General features: G+C 39.3%; 1 protein-coding gene across 8 annotated transcripts in view; it reads left to right on the forward strand.

Annotated features, from left to right (window-relative positions):
- Hecw1 (HECT, C2 and WW domain containing E3 ubiquitin protein ligase 1) overlaps positions 1–16,407 on the forward strand; it is a 413,125-nt gene that overhangs the window by 85,617 nt on the left and 311,101 nt on the right. For 2 of the 8 annotated variants that reach the window (XM_008771697.4, XM_017600486.3), the window contains exon 2: positions 12,441–12,498. The exons of the other annotated variants lie outside the window; for them this stretch is intronic. In XM_008771697.4, coding sequence (XP_008769919.1) covers positions 12,472–12,498 — 27 coding nt within the window. In that variant the 5' untranslated portion in view covers positions 12,441–12,471. The remainder of the gene's footprint in view (positions 1–12,440; positions 12,499–16,407) is intronic. 8 annotated transcript variants of the gene reach the window in all.

Genomic DNA, 16,407 nt, shown 5'->3' on the forward strand with positions numbered 1-16,407 from the left:
TAGAACATTGTTCAGCTTCGATATGTATGTGGGCTTTCTGTTGTTTTCATTGTTATTGAACACCAGTCTTAGTCTATGGTGATCTGATAGGATGCATGGGATTATTTCCATTTTCATTTATCTATTGAGGCCTGTTTTGACACCAATTATATGGTCGATTTTGGAGAAGGTATCATGAGTTGCTGAGAAGAAGGTATATATTTCTGTTTTAGGATGAAATGTTCTATAGATACCTGTTAAATCCATTTGTTTCATAACTTCTATTAGTTTCTCTGTGTCTCTGTTTATTTTCTGTTTCCATGATCTGTCCATTGATGAGAGTTGGATGTTGAAGCCTCACATTATTATTGTGTGAGGTACAATGTGTGCTTTGAGCTTTGGTAAGGTTTCTTTTATGAATGTAGATGCCCTTGTATTTAGAGCATAGATATTCAAGATGGAGAGTTCATCTTGGTGGATTTTTCCTTTGATGAATATGAAGCGTCCTTCCTTATCTTTTTTGATAACTTTTGGTTGTAAGTTAATTTTATTCAATATTAGAATGGCTACTACAGCTTGTATCTTCAAACCATTTGCTTGGAAAGTTGTTTTCCAGTCTTTTAGTCTGAGGTAGTGTCTGTCTTTTCACTGAGGTATGTTTCCTGTATGCCGCAAAATGCAGGGTCCTCTTTACATATCCAGTCTTTTAGTCCATGTCTTTTTATTGAGGATTTTAATCCATTGATGGTGAGAGCTATTAGGAATCAATGCTTTTTTTCCTGTTATTTTCATTGTAAGAGGTGGAATTATGTTTGTGGGCCTCTCTTCTTTTGGGTTAGTTGAAATTAGATTACTTTCTGCTTTTCCAGGTTGTAGTTTCTCTCCTTGGGTTGGATTTTCCATCTATTATTCTTTGTAGGGCTGGATTGGTGGAAAGATATTGTGTAAATTTGGTTTTGTCATGGAATAGATTGGTTTCTCCATCTTTGTTAATTGAGAGTTTTACTGGATATAGTAGCCTGGGCTGGCATTTGTGTTCTCTTAGGATCTCTATGACATCTGCCCAGGATCTTCTGGCTTTCATAGTCTCTGATGAGAAGTCTGGTGTAATTCTGATAGGTCTGGCTTTATATATTACTTGACCTTTTTCCCTTACTGCTTTTAATATTCTTTCTTTTTTATATGCTTTTGGTGGACTATTATGTGATGGGAGGAATTTCTTTTCTGGTCCAATCTGTTTGGGGTTCTGTATGTTTATTTCCTCCTAAGAAGGATGGAAGCATCCACACTTTGATATTCCTTCTTTTTGAGCTTCATTTGGTCTGTGAATTATGTCTTGGGTATTCTGAGCTTTTGGGGTTTTTTTCATGTATCAGTGAACGCATGCCATGTCCTTTTGTGATTAGGTTACCTCACACAGGATGATATTTTCTAGTTCCATCCATTTGCCTAAGAATTCATGAAGTCATTGTTTTTAATAGCTGAATAGTACTCAAATGTGTAAATGAACTCTATTTTCTGTACCTATTCCTCTGTTGAAGGGCATCTGGGTTCTTTCCAGCTTCTGGCTATTATAAATAAGGCTGCTATCAACATAGTGGAGCATGTGTCTTTGTTGTATGTTAGAGCAGGTATGCTCCCAGGAATGATATAGCTGGGTCTTCAGGTAGTTCAATGTTCAATTTTCTGAGGAACCTCCAGACTGATTTCCAGAGTGGTTGAAATGTTCCTCTTTCTCCACATCTTTGCCAGCATCTGTTGTCACTTGAGTTTTTGATCTTAGCCACTCTGACTGGTGTGAGGTGGAATCTCAGGATTGTTTTGATTTGCATTTTCCTGTTGACCAAGGATGTCGAATATTTCTTTAGGTACTTCTCAACATTCGGTATTACTAAGTTGAGAATTCTTTGTTTAGCTTTGTACCCCATATTTTTAAAGTTTGTTTTAATTTATGTATGTAAGTGCACTGTAGTTGTCTTCAGACACACCAGAAGAGGACATCACAGATGGTTGTAGGCCAATGTGTCACTGCTGAGAATTGAACCCAGGACATCTGAAAGAACAGTCACTGTTTTTAACCTCTGAGCCATCTCTCTAGCCCCCAATACTCCATTTTTAATAGGGTTATTTGATTCTCTGGGATCTAATTTCTTGACTTCTTTGCATATATCAGATATTAGTCTTCTATCAGGTATAGAGTTGGTAAAGATTTCTCCCAATCTGTTGGTTACCATTTTGTCATATTGACAGTGTCCTTTATCTTACAAAAGCTCTGCAATTTTATGAAGTCCTATTTGTTGTTTCTTGATCTTAGAGCATAAGCCATTGGTGTTCTGTTCAGGAATTTGCTTCTGTGCCAATGTATTTGAGGCTCTTCCCTACTTGTCCTTGTATTAGTTTCAGGTATCTGGTTTTATGTGGAGGTCCTTGATCTACTTGCACTTGAGACTTGTACAAGGCTATAAGAATGGATCCATTAGCATTCTTCTACATGCTGACCTCCAGTTGAACCAGAACCATTTGTTGAAAATGCTATCTTTTTTTCCACTGGATGGTTTTAGCTCCCTATGATCAAGTGACCATAGGTGTGTGGGTTCATTTCTGGGTCTTCAATTCTATCCCATTGATCACCCTGCCTGTCTCTGTACCAATACCTTACAGTTTTTAAACACTATTTCTCTGTACTACAGCTTGAGGTTAGGGATGGTGATTCCTCAAGAAGTTCTTTTATTATTGAGAATAACTTTTGCTATCTTGGTTTTTTTCGTTATTCCAAATGAATATGCAAATTGCTCTTTCTAATTCTATGAAAAATTGATGGGGATTGCATTGAAGCTGTAGATTGCTTTCAGAAGGTTGGCCATAATTTTACTATATTAATCCTGCCAATCCATGAGCATGGGGGAATCTTTCCATCTTCTGAGATCTTCTTCAATTTCTTTCTTCAGAGACATGAAGTTCTTGTCATACAGATCTTTCACTTGCTTGGTTAGAGTCACTCCAAAGTATTTTATCTTATTTATGACTATCATGAAGGGTGTCATTTCCCTAATTTCTTTCTCAGCCTGTTTATCCTTTGAGTAGAGGAAGACTACTGATTTGTTAATTTTGTATGCAGCCACTCTGCTGAAGTTGTTTATCAGGCTTAGGAATTCTCTGGTGGAATTTTTGGGGTCACTTAATTATACTTTCGTATCATCTGCAAATACTTATTTTTTTCCTTCTTCCTTTCCAATGTACCGCTTTGACCTCCTTTTGTTGTCTGATTGCTCTAGCTAGGACATTGAGTACTGTATTGAATAGAGAGGGACAGAGTGGGCAGCCTTGTCTAGTCCCTGACTTTAATGGGATTGCTTCATGTTTCTCTCCATTTAGTTTGATGTTAGCTACTGGTTTTCTGTATATTGCTTTTACTATATTTATGTATGGGCCTTGAATTCCTGATCTTTCCAGGACTTTTATCATGAAGGTGTGTTGAATTTTGTCAAATGCTTTTCAGCATCTAATGAGATGATCATGTGGTTTTTTTCTTTTGAGTTCATTTATATAGTGGATTATGTTGATGGATTTCTGTATATTGAACCATCCCTGCTACCAGGGATGAAGCTACTTGATCATGATAGATGGTCATTTTGATGTATTCTTGGATTTAGTTTGTGAGAATTTTATTGATTATTTTTGCATTGAAATACATAAGGGAAATTTGTCTGAAGTTTTCTTTCTTTGTTGTGTCTTTGTGTGGTTTAGGTATAAGGGTACCTATGGCTTCATAGAAGAAATTGGGTAGTGCTCCCTCTGTTTCTATTTTGTGGAGTAGTTTGGACAGTATTGGTATGAGGTCTTCTATGAAGGTCTGGTAGAATACTGCACTAAATCTATCTGGTCTGGGCTTGTTTTGGTTTGGAGATTTTTAATAACTGCTTCTATTTCTTTATGAGTTATGGGACTGTGTAGATGGTTTATCTGATCCTGATTTAACTTTGGTACTTGGTATCTGTCTAGAAAATTGTCCATTTCATCCAGGTTATCCAGTTTTGTTGATTATAGGTTTTTGTAGTAGGATGCGATGGTTTTTTGAATTTCCTCAGCTTCTGTTGTTATGTCTCTCTTTTCATTTCTGATTTTGTTAATTTGAACACACTCTCTGTGTCCTCTTGTTAGTCTGGCTAAGGGTTTATCTATCTTGTTGATTTTTTTTCAAGGAACCAGCTCCTGGTTTTGTTCATTCTTTGCATAGTTCTTTTTGTTTCTACTTGGTTGATTTCAGCCCTGAGTTTGATTATTTCCTGCCATCTACTCCTCTTGCATGTATTTGCTTCTTTTTGTTCTAGAACTTTCAGGTGTGTTGTCAAGCTGCTGTTGTATGCTCTCTCCAGTTTCTTTTTGGAGGAACTCAGAGCTATGAGTTTTCCTCTTAGCACTGCATTCATTGTGTCCTATAAGTTTGAGTATGTTGTGCCTTCATTTTCATTAAATTCTAAAAAGTCTCTAATTTCTTTGTTTCTTCCTTGATCAGGTTATCATTGAGTGGAACATTGTTCAGCTTCCATTAGTATGTGGGTTTTCTCTTGTTCTTGTTGTTACTGAAGACTACTAGCCTTAGTCCATAGTGATCTGATTAGATGCATGGGAGTATTTCAATCTTCTTGAGGCCTGTAGCTGTTGAGGCCTGTTTTGTGACCAATTATTTGCTGAATTTTGGAGAAGGTACCATGAGGTGCTGAGAAGAAGGTATATACTTTTGTCTTAGGATGAAATATTTTATAGAGATCTGTTAAATCCATTTCTTTCATAACTTCTGTTAATTTCACTGTGCATCTGTTTACTTTCTGTTTCCATGTTCTGTACATTGCTGAGCATGGGGTGTTGAAGTCTTACATATTAATGTGTAAAGTGCAATGTGTTTTTTGAGATTTAGTAATTATAAATGTGGGTGCCCTTGCATTTGGAGCATAGATGTTCAGAATTGAGTGTTCATCTGGTCAATTTTTCCTTTAATGAGTATGAAGTGTCCTGCCTTATCTTTTTTGATAATTTTTGGTTGAAAGTCAATTGTATTTGATATTAGAATGGCTACTCCAGCCTGTTTCTTGGAACCATTTGCTTGGAAAATTGTTTTCCAGCCTTTCACTCTTGAGGTAGTGTCTGTATTTGTCACTGAGGTATGTTTCCTGTATGCAGAAAAATGTTGGGTCCTCTTTACATAGCCAGTCTGTTAATCTATGTCTTTTTATTATGGGATTGAGTCCTTTGATGTTGAGAGATTTTTAGGGACCAACGTTTGTTGTTTCCTATTGTTTTATGAGGTGAAATTATGTTTGTGTGGCTATCTTCTTTTGGGCGAGTTGAAATTAGTTGAAATTTCTTGCTTTTTCCAGGGTATACTTTCTCTCCTTGTGTTGGAATGTTCCATATATTATCCTCTGTAGGAATGGTGTGTGGAAAGGTATTGTGTAAACTTGGTTTTGTCACAGAATATCTCAGTTTCTCCATCTATGTTAATTGAGAGTTTTGCTGGATATAATAGCCTGGGCTGCCATTTGTGTTCCCAAGGGTCTGTATGACATCTGCCCACGATCTTCTAGCTTTCATAGTCTCTGGTGAGAAGTCTGGTTTGATTCTGATAGGTCTGCCTTTATATGTTACTTGACCTTTTTCCCCTTACTGCTTTTAATATTCTTCCTTTTGTGTGTGTGTTTGTGTGTGTGTGTGCATTTGCTGTGTTGACTAATATGTGACAGTGGGAATTTCTCTTCTGGTCCAATCTATTTGGAGTTCTGTAGGCTTCTAGTATATTCATGGGCACATCTTTCTTTAGGTTAAGGAAGTTTTCTTCTTTAATTTTGTTGAAGATATTTACTGCCCCTTTAAATTGGGAATCTTCACTCTCTTCTATACATATGATCCTTAGGTTTGTTTTTCTCATTGTGTCCTGGATTTCCTGGATGTTTTGGGTTAGGAAGTTTTGCATTTTGCATTTCCTTTAACTGTTGTGTCAATGTTTTCTATGGTATCTTCTGCCCCTGAAATTTTCTCTTCTATCTCTTCTATTCCTTTGGTTATGCTAGTATCTATGACTTCTGATCTCTTTCCTAGGTTTTCTATCTCCAGAGTTGACTCTCCTTTTGATTTCTTTATTATTTCTATTTCCTTCTTCAGATCCTGGATGGCTTTGTTCAATTCCTTCACCTGTTTGGTTGTGTTTTCCTATAATTCTTTAAGGGATTTTTGTGTTTCTTCTACCTGTTTACCTGTATTGTCCTGTATTTCTTTAATGGAGTTATTCATGTCCTTAATAAAATCCTCTGTCATCATCATGAGCTCTGATTTTATATCTGAATCTTTCTTTTCTAATGTGATGGGGTATCCAGGACTTGTTGTAGTGAGAGAACTGGTTTTTGATGATGCCAAGTAGCCTTGGTTTCTGTTGCTCATGTCCTTGTGTTTGCCTCTCCCCATCTGGTTATCTCTAGTGCTACTTACCCTTGTTGTCTCTGACTGAAGCCTTTCCCTCCTGTGACCCTGGTTGTGACAGAATTCCTCAAAGTCCAGCTATCTCTGTGATCCTGTTATTTTGGGATCCTGCAATCCTAAGAATCTGGGCTTTTCAGAGACCCTGGGAGTCGGGCTCCCTCAGGATGTTGTAGGATTCGGTGCAGAGCCAGTACCACAGCACCACAGTGGGTGCAGGTTCAGACCAGAAGGATTCCATGCCACTGGCTGGGCAAGGGTTTCTGTGTCCCTGGATCTCATAGGTCCTAGTTATTCTGGGTGTTAGGGCAGATGTTGTGGCCTCCTCACCTGTGATCCTGGGAATGCTAGAGCACCTGGGATTCAAGCTTCCTCTGGGTATTGTTCAAACACATATTTTTTAAAAATAATAATAAAAATAAAATATTTGAAAATCTAACCTATGAGTTGCTTGAAGACTTAAACATTTCAGGACATTTATCTTTTCATCACATTCTTGTGAATATTATGCAAAAAAAGTAGACCAGTAAATAGAATATGCAAGCTGACATTAGCCAGGAAACAGGTTTATTGTATAGTCTTGATACACACAGACTCAGCAGATGTCCATTTAAAGACTGAGACCCAAGCTTGTTAAACATAGCATTTTATGCCTTTTCTCTACCTTTGATTGCTCTCACCCTATAGGAACCAAAAGTGACATATATTTTGATTGGCTGCATTATGTTTGATTAATAGAGTTTGCTGAACTGCCCTATAAGTGGAAAATTTTCCCTAAGCGGCAGAATTTACCACAAGTCAAATGTGAGAGGGGAGAAATTTGGTTACTGAAGAAAGACAACAAAATACCACAGAGGGACTCTCCCTGGCCTATTGCAGGTGTTTTCTGTTAGCTTCTCATGGTTTCCTGTTACAATAGGCTCCATGCTAAGTATTCAAGGTGAATACTGAGTTCAGAATTGTTCATAAACAGTTCATTAGAACTAATTTTCAAACTATCAAAGTAACAATAGAGTATTGTTCTGTGGTCTGATAAGGGTAGAAAAACTCCAGTAAGGCTAAGAACTGAAGATTATTACCAAGGAAGAGCCAATGGAAACAGATGTCAGGCAAAGGAAGGATTAAGTGCCTTTTGCCAGTATAATATTTCCTGTGTGGATGGATGATTAGATGTGAGAGGAAGTAGACAGCAATGAAGATGTTGGTAGGAGTGGGGCCAGATCTATTTCTCCTGTTTGTACAAAGTAAGTCTCTAGGTGATATTTGGAATGTGAAGCTAGAGAAGTGGGAAAACATTAGAGAATGAAGTTACGCAGTAAGTCTTCCTTTAAGTTTTTAATAAATCATTATGTCCATTGTAGAGATTATATCTGGGGCAAGGGTAAGAATGCAGAGCATTGGGGCTGATTGTAATTAAGTGAGGAAGAGGCAGCAGAAATGGCGAGAAGCAGATGAACTCCTGAAAATTAAAGTATATAATCAGATGATCTTAGCACTTGGACAAAAACTTATGGCACAGAGTGATATATATACTAATTAATGTCGATTTCCATGTTCCTGACAAGAAGCTTTGGATGAATGGAGGAACTATTCCTAAGTCTAGACTTTAGAAAAGTGACTAGATATAAGAACAAAGACTCTCTGGGTTTGGCCAAGGTGTTCAGTGTGTGGGCACTAGGCTGGAACTCCAGATAAATGCTTTGGGTTGTCACGGACATCTAGGAGTTGTCAGTGATGGACAGTGTTGAAGGACATCTGGTTAGTTTTGTTTGTCAACTTGACACCAGTAGAGTCATTTGAGAAGATAGAAACTCAATTGAGATAGTACCACTACCTTATTGGCATATGGGCAAGTCTATGAAGCATTTTCTTGGTTAATGACTGATTTGAGAGTGCCCAGACCACTATGGGAGAGGGTGCCATGTGAAAGATACCACTCCTAGGTTGATGGTCCTGCATGATATAAGAAAGCAGACCATGTGGAGCAAGCCAGTAAGTAGTCTTCCTCAATGAGCTCTGCTTTAGTTCCTATCTTGATTTCCCACAGTCCATAGACTGTGACCTAAGATATGTAAGCCAAATAAACCCTCTCCCTCCTCATTGCTTTTGGTCATGGGTTTTTATTACAGCAATAGAATGCAAATTAACTCAAAGACTACATGTGTGAGGATGCAGCCCTAGTGTAAAATTTTAAGGACCCAAAAGTCTCCATACTAGACAAGGTTATCTGGTAAGTGGAGACCTCCAAGGGATCAAGCAGGAAGCTAGTGGCCATAACAGTGTAAAGGGCAAGAGGAAGGGAGGTCCTGTGGTCATCGTCCTGCATCATCACTGTGAACCCAGTATCTCCTGTTGTGACGTGAGGCACAGAGAAGGGCTTAGAGCATAGATGTTGGATTTGAGCAGGCCACAGTTAGGAACAAATGTACCAAGATTGCAATCTTGCTGTGACTTCTTTCCAGTGACAGAAGCTTCCTCTTCCTCTTCCTTATTTTTCTTCTTCCTCTTCCTCCTCCTCTTCTTATTTTTTAATTTTTTTGACCTTATAATACAATCACAACATTTCTCCCTTCCATTCCATCTCTCTAAACATTCCCATATATCTCTCCTTGTTCTCCTTCAAATTTATAGCCTTTTCCCACTAATTGTTATTACATGCATATATGTATACACATTATACATATATATTCCTAAATATAACCTGCTAGTCTGTATTCATTACTTGTATGTATGTTTCTAGGGCTGACCATTTGGTATTGGCTAACTAATTGCTATGCTTTTCCCCAGGGAAGATTACTTCTCCCATTTCCTGCATTTTTAGTTACCTATAGTTCTTTGAGTAGGGTTGAGGCCTCATAGGTATTTCCCCACAACACATTTTGGCATGTTGGTATGTGTTATTCTTGCTCAGCTCGTATTTGGGCAGTCATATTGGAGAGTCTCTTTGCATGTAGCTTCTGACATTACTAGGAGACAAAAATCCCAGTGCAAACTCCCTGACCTTCTGGTTTTCAGTATCTCTGTACAATGTTCTCTGAGATTTGGGTATGAGAGTGTAGATTCATTAAGACTGAGATCCTCATTCCTGTATTTTGATTAATTGTGACTTTCTGTAGTAGTTCCTGCCTCATGCAAAAAGATGTTTCCTTTATGAGCGGTTAAAAACTACACTTATCTGTAGATATGAAGATAGATTGTTGCTAGGGTATGTGGGATTGGTGAAGTAGTGGTTGTGGTTTCAGCTCCAATGTTCATGACTTCCTAACACAGAGTAGTTAGCTAGGTTTCCAGTACCAGGTATTTCCCCCTCTGGTTGAATAGGTCTTAATTACAATTAACCCTTAACTCTTAGGTCATTGTGGAATGTTATTAATTGATATAATCCATAAGCATCATAGCTGGATAAGACTGCTACTTGCCTCTCTCCTTCAGAAGCTTGCATGGTACCATCTGGTACCATAAAAACTAGTACTCAGGGAGGAATCATTCAGGTCCTACCACTTTAAAAATTCAAGGTCTCTTTAAAATTTGATCTCCTAACAGTATTCTTATAGATTAATTTTTAAAAAGCTCCATACTTATTATTCCAAATTGTGCATTAAAGCAATCAGATCAAAGCAAAACCCAAATTCAGCAGCATAAATAGTACAGTGCTAACTTCTAGGATTCATTGTATAGTTTTCTGGCTCCAAAAGGGATTTCACAGCCCCACTTCAGCTCTGCCATCTGCAGCACACATAGCTCTCCTTGCAGGTTTACTTGAGGCCTTCCAACTGCTCTTGGCAGATATCTCACTAACATGGATCTTCAATACACTTGCTTTCCATTGCAACCAATGCTGCATTGTCACTAATGGCCTTTCCTCTCCTCTCCACAGAAAGTTTGATCTTGCCATACCTTGCCAGGCTCCATCTGATCCCCATGACCCCCAACATATCTCTAAAATCAGTATCACCTGGGCAACTCTTTTATACTGTTTACTAGGTTCTTCTGCCAGCTCAAAATGTAGCCTTGGCCTTCTAAGTCCATAACTTCTGTGTACTAACCTTAAGGAATAATTTTCCTATTTTCCCAAGGAAGCACAGAATATTTCACTTCGATGCTGTTGATCTCTTATTAATTGAAGCTGATTCTTCAGTCACAGCTGATTGCAGATTCTGCACCAATATATAACATAACTCTCCACCCAGCCCAACTATAAGGGTCTTTACTTTCCTCTGAAACTCACATGCCAGGCCTCTATTGGTTGCTTTTCTTTCAGAATTCTTATAGTCTAAACTCCCCCCCACCTTTCTGGTACTCAATGGCTTTCAAATATTTCCACAATCTTCTGAGAAAATATGCTAGATGGTCAGGTCTATCGTATCCCACTCTTGGTACCAATTTCTCTTATGTTTTATCTTCTATTGCTGTGATAAAACAACCTGACCAAGAGCAACTAAGGGGACAAATGGGTTTATTCCACTTTACAGATCTGTCTTAGTTACTGTTCTATTGTTGGGAAGAAAAACCATTACCAAGGCAACTCCTAGAAAGCATTTAATTGGGTACTTGCTTACAGTTTCAAAGAGTTATTCCATGATCATCATATAGGGTCAAACATTGCAGACAAGCATGGTGTTAGAGCAGAAGCTGAGAGTTTTATACTCTGATCCCCAGGGAGCTGGCAGTGAGAATGAATGATATTGGTCATGGCATCCACCTTTAAATTTTCAAAATTCTCCAGGTGGGCAACTCCTTCAATACTGCCACACCTATTTACTAATCCTTCCCAAACAGCTTCACTCTCCCATGACTAACCATTCATTCATATATATATATATATATATATATATATATATATATATATATATATATATATATATATCCCTATATGGGCCATGCTCATTCAGTCACTCTGTCATTTAAGGAAGTTATGACAGGAACTTGAAGCAGAAAACATAGATCCTATTCCTTGCTGCATCATTCATAAGCACAAGTTTGACTAGCTTTGTTACTAAGCCTAGGCACATCTGTCTAGGGTATGGTGTGGCCCACGGTGGCCTGGTCTCCCTACATAACTTAATAGTTGGTCCAGTTTGCTTCATTGCTGTGGTAAACTACTCAAACCCACAGCAACTTAGGGAAGGAGTGGGTTTATTCCAGTTACAGGTCGTAGTCCATCATTAAGAGAGGTCATGGCAAGAATTCAAGCAGGACTTACAGGCTTGCTCAAAGGCTCCTGAAGAGCTAGCTTCCTTTTACAATCTAGGGTCCATGCTCAGGAAATGGTACCATCCATGATAATCTGGATCCTCCTTATAAGTTAGCAATCATGTCAATCCTTCTCAGACATGCCCTATGGGCATCTTAGTCTAATCTGATTAATTCCTTGGTTGAAGATCCCTTCTCAAGATGTTAAATTAACAATTAGAACTAACTAGCACATTGGACTTTCATAGCAATAAGATTCTACTGCAAAATTCCTCTAAACAGTACTTCCTGTAAACAATGCTTCCTATTTAATCTTTTATATCTGAGTACATGCCTGAATAAGTAAAGTGTTGAGATGAACTCTATGATATATTTAGCAGTTTAATCATATGTGATTAAATCCTTTGTGATAAGGAATACTTATGAGTAGCACATATCAGAGAGTTCTTTATGTAGTTTTATTAAAGGACTAGGTAGAAAAAACTTTCAATCACATGTAGGCCCTCAACAAGACCAACTCTTTGTTTATTGGAAAAAGAAAAGAACATTTCTTATGATTTTTTTAGTTCTTAAAGTTAAATGTTAAAATTAAAAATCAGATTATTTATGACATAACATTATTTGTAATATTTTACCTATGTAGATAAAATAATTATAATTGCTATGTAGCTTTTTTCCTTTCTTTTCTAAGCAAAGGATGTTGGTGGGAGTGGGGCATGTTCCTCTGTGTGGGTAATGTCACTGTTTTTCTGTGCTTGGGATACAAGCTAAGTTAACCTCATTGGACTCTTCCCCAGGAATTGATGCGCATACACGTGGTGGTTCATTATGCTGCTGCACCTGTGTAGTGTGAAGGTCAGTGTGCTTTTCTGATCATAAGAAACCATCCATGTCATTCCATTATAATCCCTTCCACTCATAATGGAATGTGCCTGAGCCCAGGAACTATTGACATTGCCCAGCCCAGAATTTCCTCAAGTGCAGTCTCAACATTTGAGATCCATCACCCACCCTGCCATGACCTGCATCTCCCAAGAATCCCACTGTGCTCCTTTTTGAAATGATGCTATTTGCATGCCAAGTCCTTCTTGTGTGATGTGTATGTACCATCGTTACAAGTAAATTTTTATGTGGAATCAATTGCTCTGTGGTGGTCCTTCAAAAGTTATATTCAAGAGCTTCTCTAGGCCTTAGGTAATTATGAAACAGTTGTTATGGTTACTTGCTCTATGCCTTGTGGTAAGAACAATGCATTTTCTTCACCCAGAGTCACAGACTCTGGGAGGATATGGGGCAAATAGAATGGGTCTCTTGCTCTTGTTTTTAAGAGTCTTCATGAAAGATGCTTTCAAATGATGTGATGGTTTGCATATTCTTGGCCGAGGGAGTGGCACTGTTAGAAAGTGTGGCCTTGTTGGAGGAAGTGTGTTATTGTGGGGTTGGCTTGGAGACCATCCTCCTAGTTCCTCCTAGGATGCTGAGTCTGTCCCTGGCTTCCTTCGGGTGGAGAGGAAGAACTCAACTCCTCCTGCACCATGCATGCCTAGATGCTATGATGCTGCCATGCTCCTGCCTTGACTGAACCTTGACTGAACCTGCCTTGGACTGAACCTCTGAACCTGTATAAGCTAGCCCCAATTAGATGTTGGCCTTTATAAAACTTACATTGGTCATGGTGTCTGTTCACAGCAATAAGACCCTAACTAAGACAGAAGTTGGTACAAGGGACTGGGGTATTGCTGTGATAGGCCTGACCATGCTTTTGTTTGGAAGAATGTGGATTTTGGGATTTTGGATTTGGAAAACAGTGGAATGCTTTAAATGGGGCTTAATGGGCTATCTTAGTAGGAATTCAGAAATAAGTCTTGGTTACTGAGAGTGATTTGAATTGTGCAGGCCTGCCTGGCCCAAGAGGTTTCAGAGAAGAATTTTGGTATGTGCTGTAAAGACTGCTTTTGTGGTGTTTTGTTGAAGAATGTGGCTACTTTTTGCCCTTGTCTGAAGAGTCTGCCTGAAACTAAGGTGAAAAGACTCAGATTAATTGCATTGACAAAGGAAGTCTCAAAACCACCCATCATAGACCTTGTTCTCTGGTTAAGTCTCATGAAGAGCATTTTAATGAAAAAAAGGGGAAGTTGAGAAAGGAAAAATACAAAATATATGGTTTGAGTATTAAAGGGACACCTGGAAGTGAGATGGAGTTGAATCCTGTGTTCAAGAATATTAAATTGAATTAAGGAAATAATGATCTTGGGGCAAGATCCCACACAGCTAAGTTAGCTCCAAGTGACTTAGTACAAACCTTTAATCACAGGAGGCAAAGACAAGCAAACTCTGAGTTCAAGGTCAGCCTAGAACAAAGTAAGTTCTAGGTGAAGAAAAACTTAAATGCAGGTGTGGTAGTACACACTTTTAATCCCAGGAGACAGGCATACAGATCTCTAAATTCAAGGCCAATCTACAGAGCAAGATCCAGGACAGCCAAGCTTAGGCAATGAAGGAGCTAAAAATACAATAGAATGAGGAGGCCATGTTCCAGCTCCTGCAAGCAGCAGAACTCAGCTTTGGCCATGGCTCTGGCTTTATATTCAAGAGGAGAAGGAGACTACTTGGCCAATTGATGCTGGTAAGCTGGAGCTAAGAAAGAGACCAGTATTCCTGAGGTGAAATCTTCTGAGAAGTGTTTTCTGAGAGCACAAAACAGCTGTGTCCCAGAGATAGTCAAGGTTGTACCTCATGCTGCAGCTGTACTTGATAGTGTGTAAGAATCACCCAGATAGTACTGGTTTTTGAAGGCATGCGGGGGTCATGAAGAGCAGCTGAGGCTGGGCATTTTGAGAGGCTATGGAAGGCCACTGATGAAGATGCACCCTCAGTTGCAATTGATGGCCCAGGACTGAAGGGGTCATGCAAGTGAGTTGAGGCTTGGCACCATGAAGAGAGCCTGTGAGAGGCTACTAGTGAAGCCTAGTTGCAATGGAAGACCCCAGGGTATTGGAGATGCCAGTACCATGGGATGATCACCAAGAACAGACAGTGGAGTGGATCAACCTGTCTGCTACAGAGGGCAGAGCTGGAGAAGTGAAGCCAGCCCTTTGGAGGATCACATGTGGATCCAAGATGTTGAAACAAGCTGCCTTGGAGATCAAAAGATGTTAAAGATGCCAGAGCCATGGAAAGCTGCTAACAGGGAACAAGCTCTGGAGAAAGAAGTTTGTTGCAGTCAACAAAGATGAAAAAGGAGCTGAAGATCTGAAGACCACTTGACATCAGACATGGAGATGGCAGAGTTTGGAGCTTACCCAGCTGGTTGCCTGTCTTAATTCAGAGATTACAGTTAAGTGATTGGATGGATATCAGAAGAGCCTTTGAACTTTGGACTTTTAACATTGTTGATACTGCTATAGACAAGGGGGACTTTGGAAGTACTAAGTGTACTTTTTTATTATACTGTGTTTAGGTATGACCTCCATAGACTCACATGTTTAAACCAGCCTATAGAAGGCCAAGGAGTGGAATGTGGTTGTTTGCATATCCTTGGCCCAGGGAGTGGCACTATTAGAAGGTGTGGCCTTGTTGGAGGAAATGTGTCACTGTGGGGTGGGCTTGGAGACCCTCTTCCTAGTTCCTCCTAGGATGCTAGTCTGTTCCTGGCTTCCTTCCGGTGAACATGTAGAACTCAGCTCCTCCTGCACCATGCCTGCCTGGATGCTGCGATGCTGCCATGATCCCACCTTGATGATAATGGACTGAATCTATGAACCTGTAAGCCAGCCCCAATTAAATGTTGGCCTTTATAAAACTTATATTGGTCATGGTGTCTGTTCACAGCAATAAGTCCCTAACTAAGACAAATGGCTTCTCTCAGAATTCCTGGCAAATTCCCTCCATCTCCTTTTCCCATGTCACTGTTACTAAACTCCCTTCCTAGAGAGAGACTAACCAATGTCTGTCCCTTCTCCTTAGGTCCTGACAAACTCAAGCATGATTTTGCAAAACTTAACTCTGGGGAGCCAACGAATTTGTAAGGCTTCCCTACAGAACCTAGGTGAGGGGTTATTTACAGGAGTATAGGCACTTCCCCAACCCCAACAGGTTGCAACTCAAAAGCTTTATGCAGCACAGATGAAGACCTTCTCTCATCAACCTAGATGAAAACTCACTCCTCTAGCCTTTCTAACCTCTATAGACTCTGGCCCCTCTCCTTGATCGCTTGAGTTGCCAAGTAAGGAACAGCTGGATATTTAGGTGGGACTTTTGTGGCCTATTTCTGCTGAGGTTTAAACCATCAATAAGAATGACTGGAATGATCTCTTACAAGGCAGAGAGGTATAGCTGAATTCCCCAAGATCATGGTTGCTTGGCTCAGAGGACTGTCACTCAAGATAGCCATTGACTTGCGGTACTCACCTTAGTTTTCAGGATCTGCAGTTCACATTTTCTTAGTACTGTGTGTCCTAATTTGCATGTTTTCCCTATGAGCTCATTCCTAAGAGGTAGATGAGATGATTGTTCCCCTTTCATATGAGAAGGAGCTGAGCTTCTCAGGCTGGAATGGATGCTGCAAAGACTCAGTTGGTGAGTGGAATGGATGCTGCAAAGACTCAGTTGGTGAGTGAAAAGCAGTGCTTCAAGTATGGTCCACATGTTTAAGCAAGAATCCCTAACACTCAGGCACTAAGTGAAACTTCATTTAATAAGTGTAAAACATTGCACTGTGCTGTGGAAATTTATTAAGCACAGCATTTGAATATTTAGCTAGTT

The sequence above is a fragment of the Rattus norvegicus genome, chromosome 17 (genome assembly GCF_036323735.1).
Source record: "Rattus norvegicus strain BN/NHsdMcwi chromosome 17, GRCr8, whole genome shotgun sequence".
Lineage (NCBI taxonomy): Eukaryota > Metazoa > Chordata > Mammalia > Rodentia > Muridae > Rattus > Rattus norvegicus.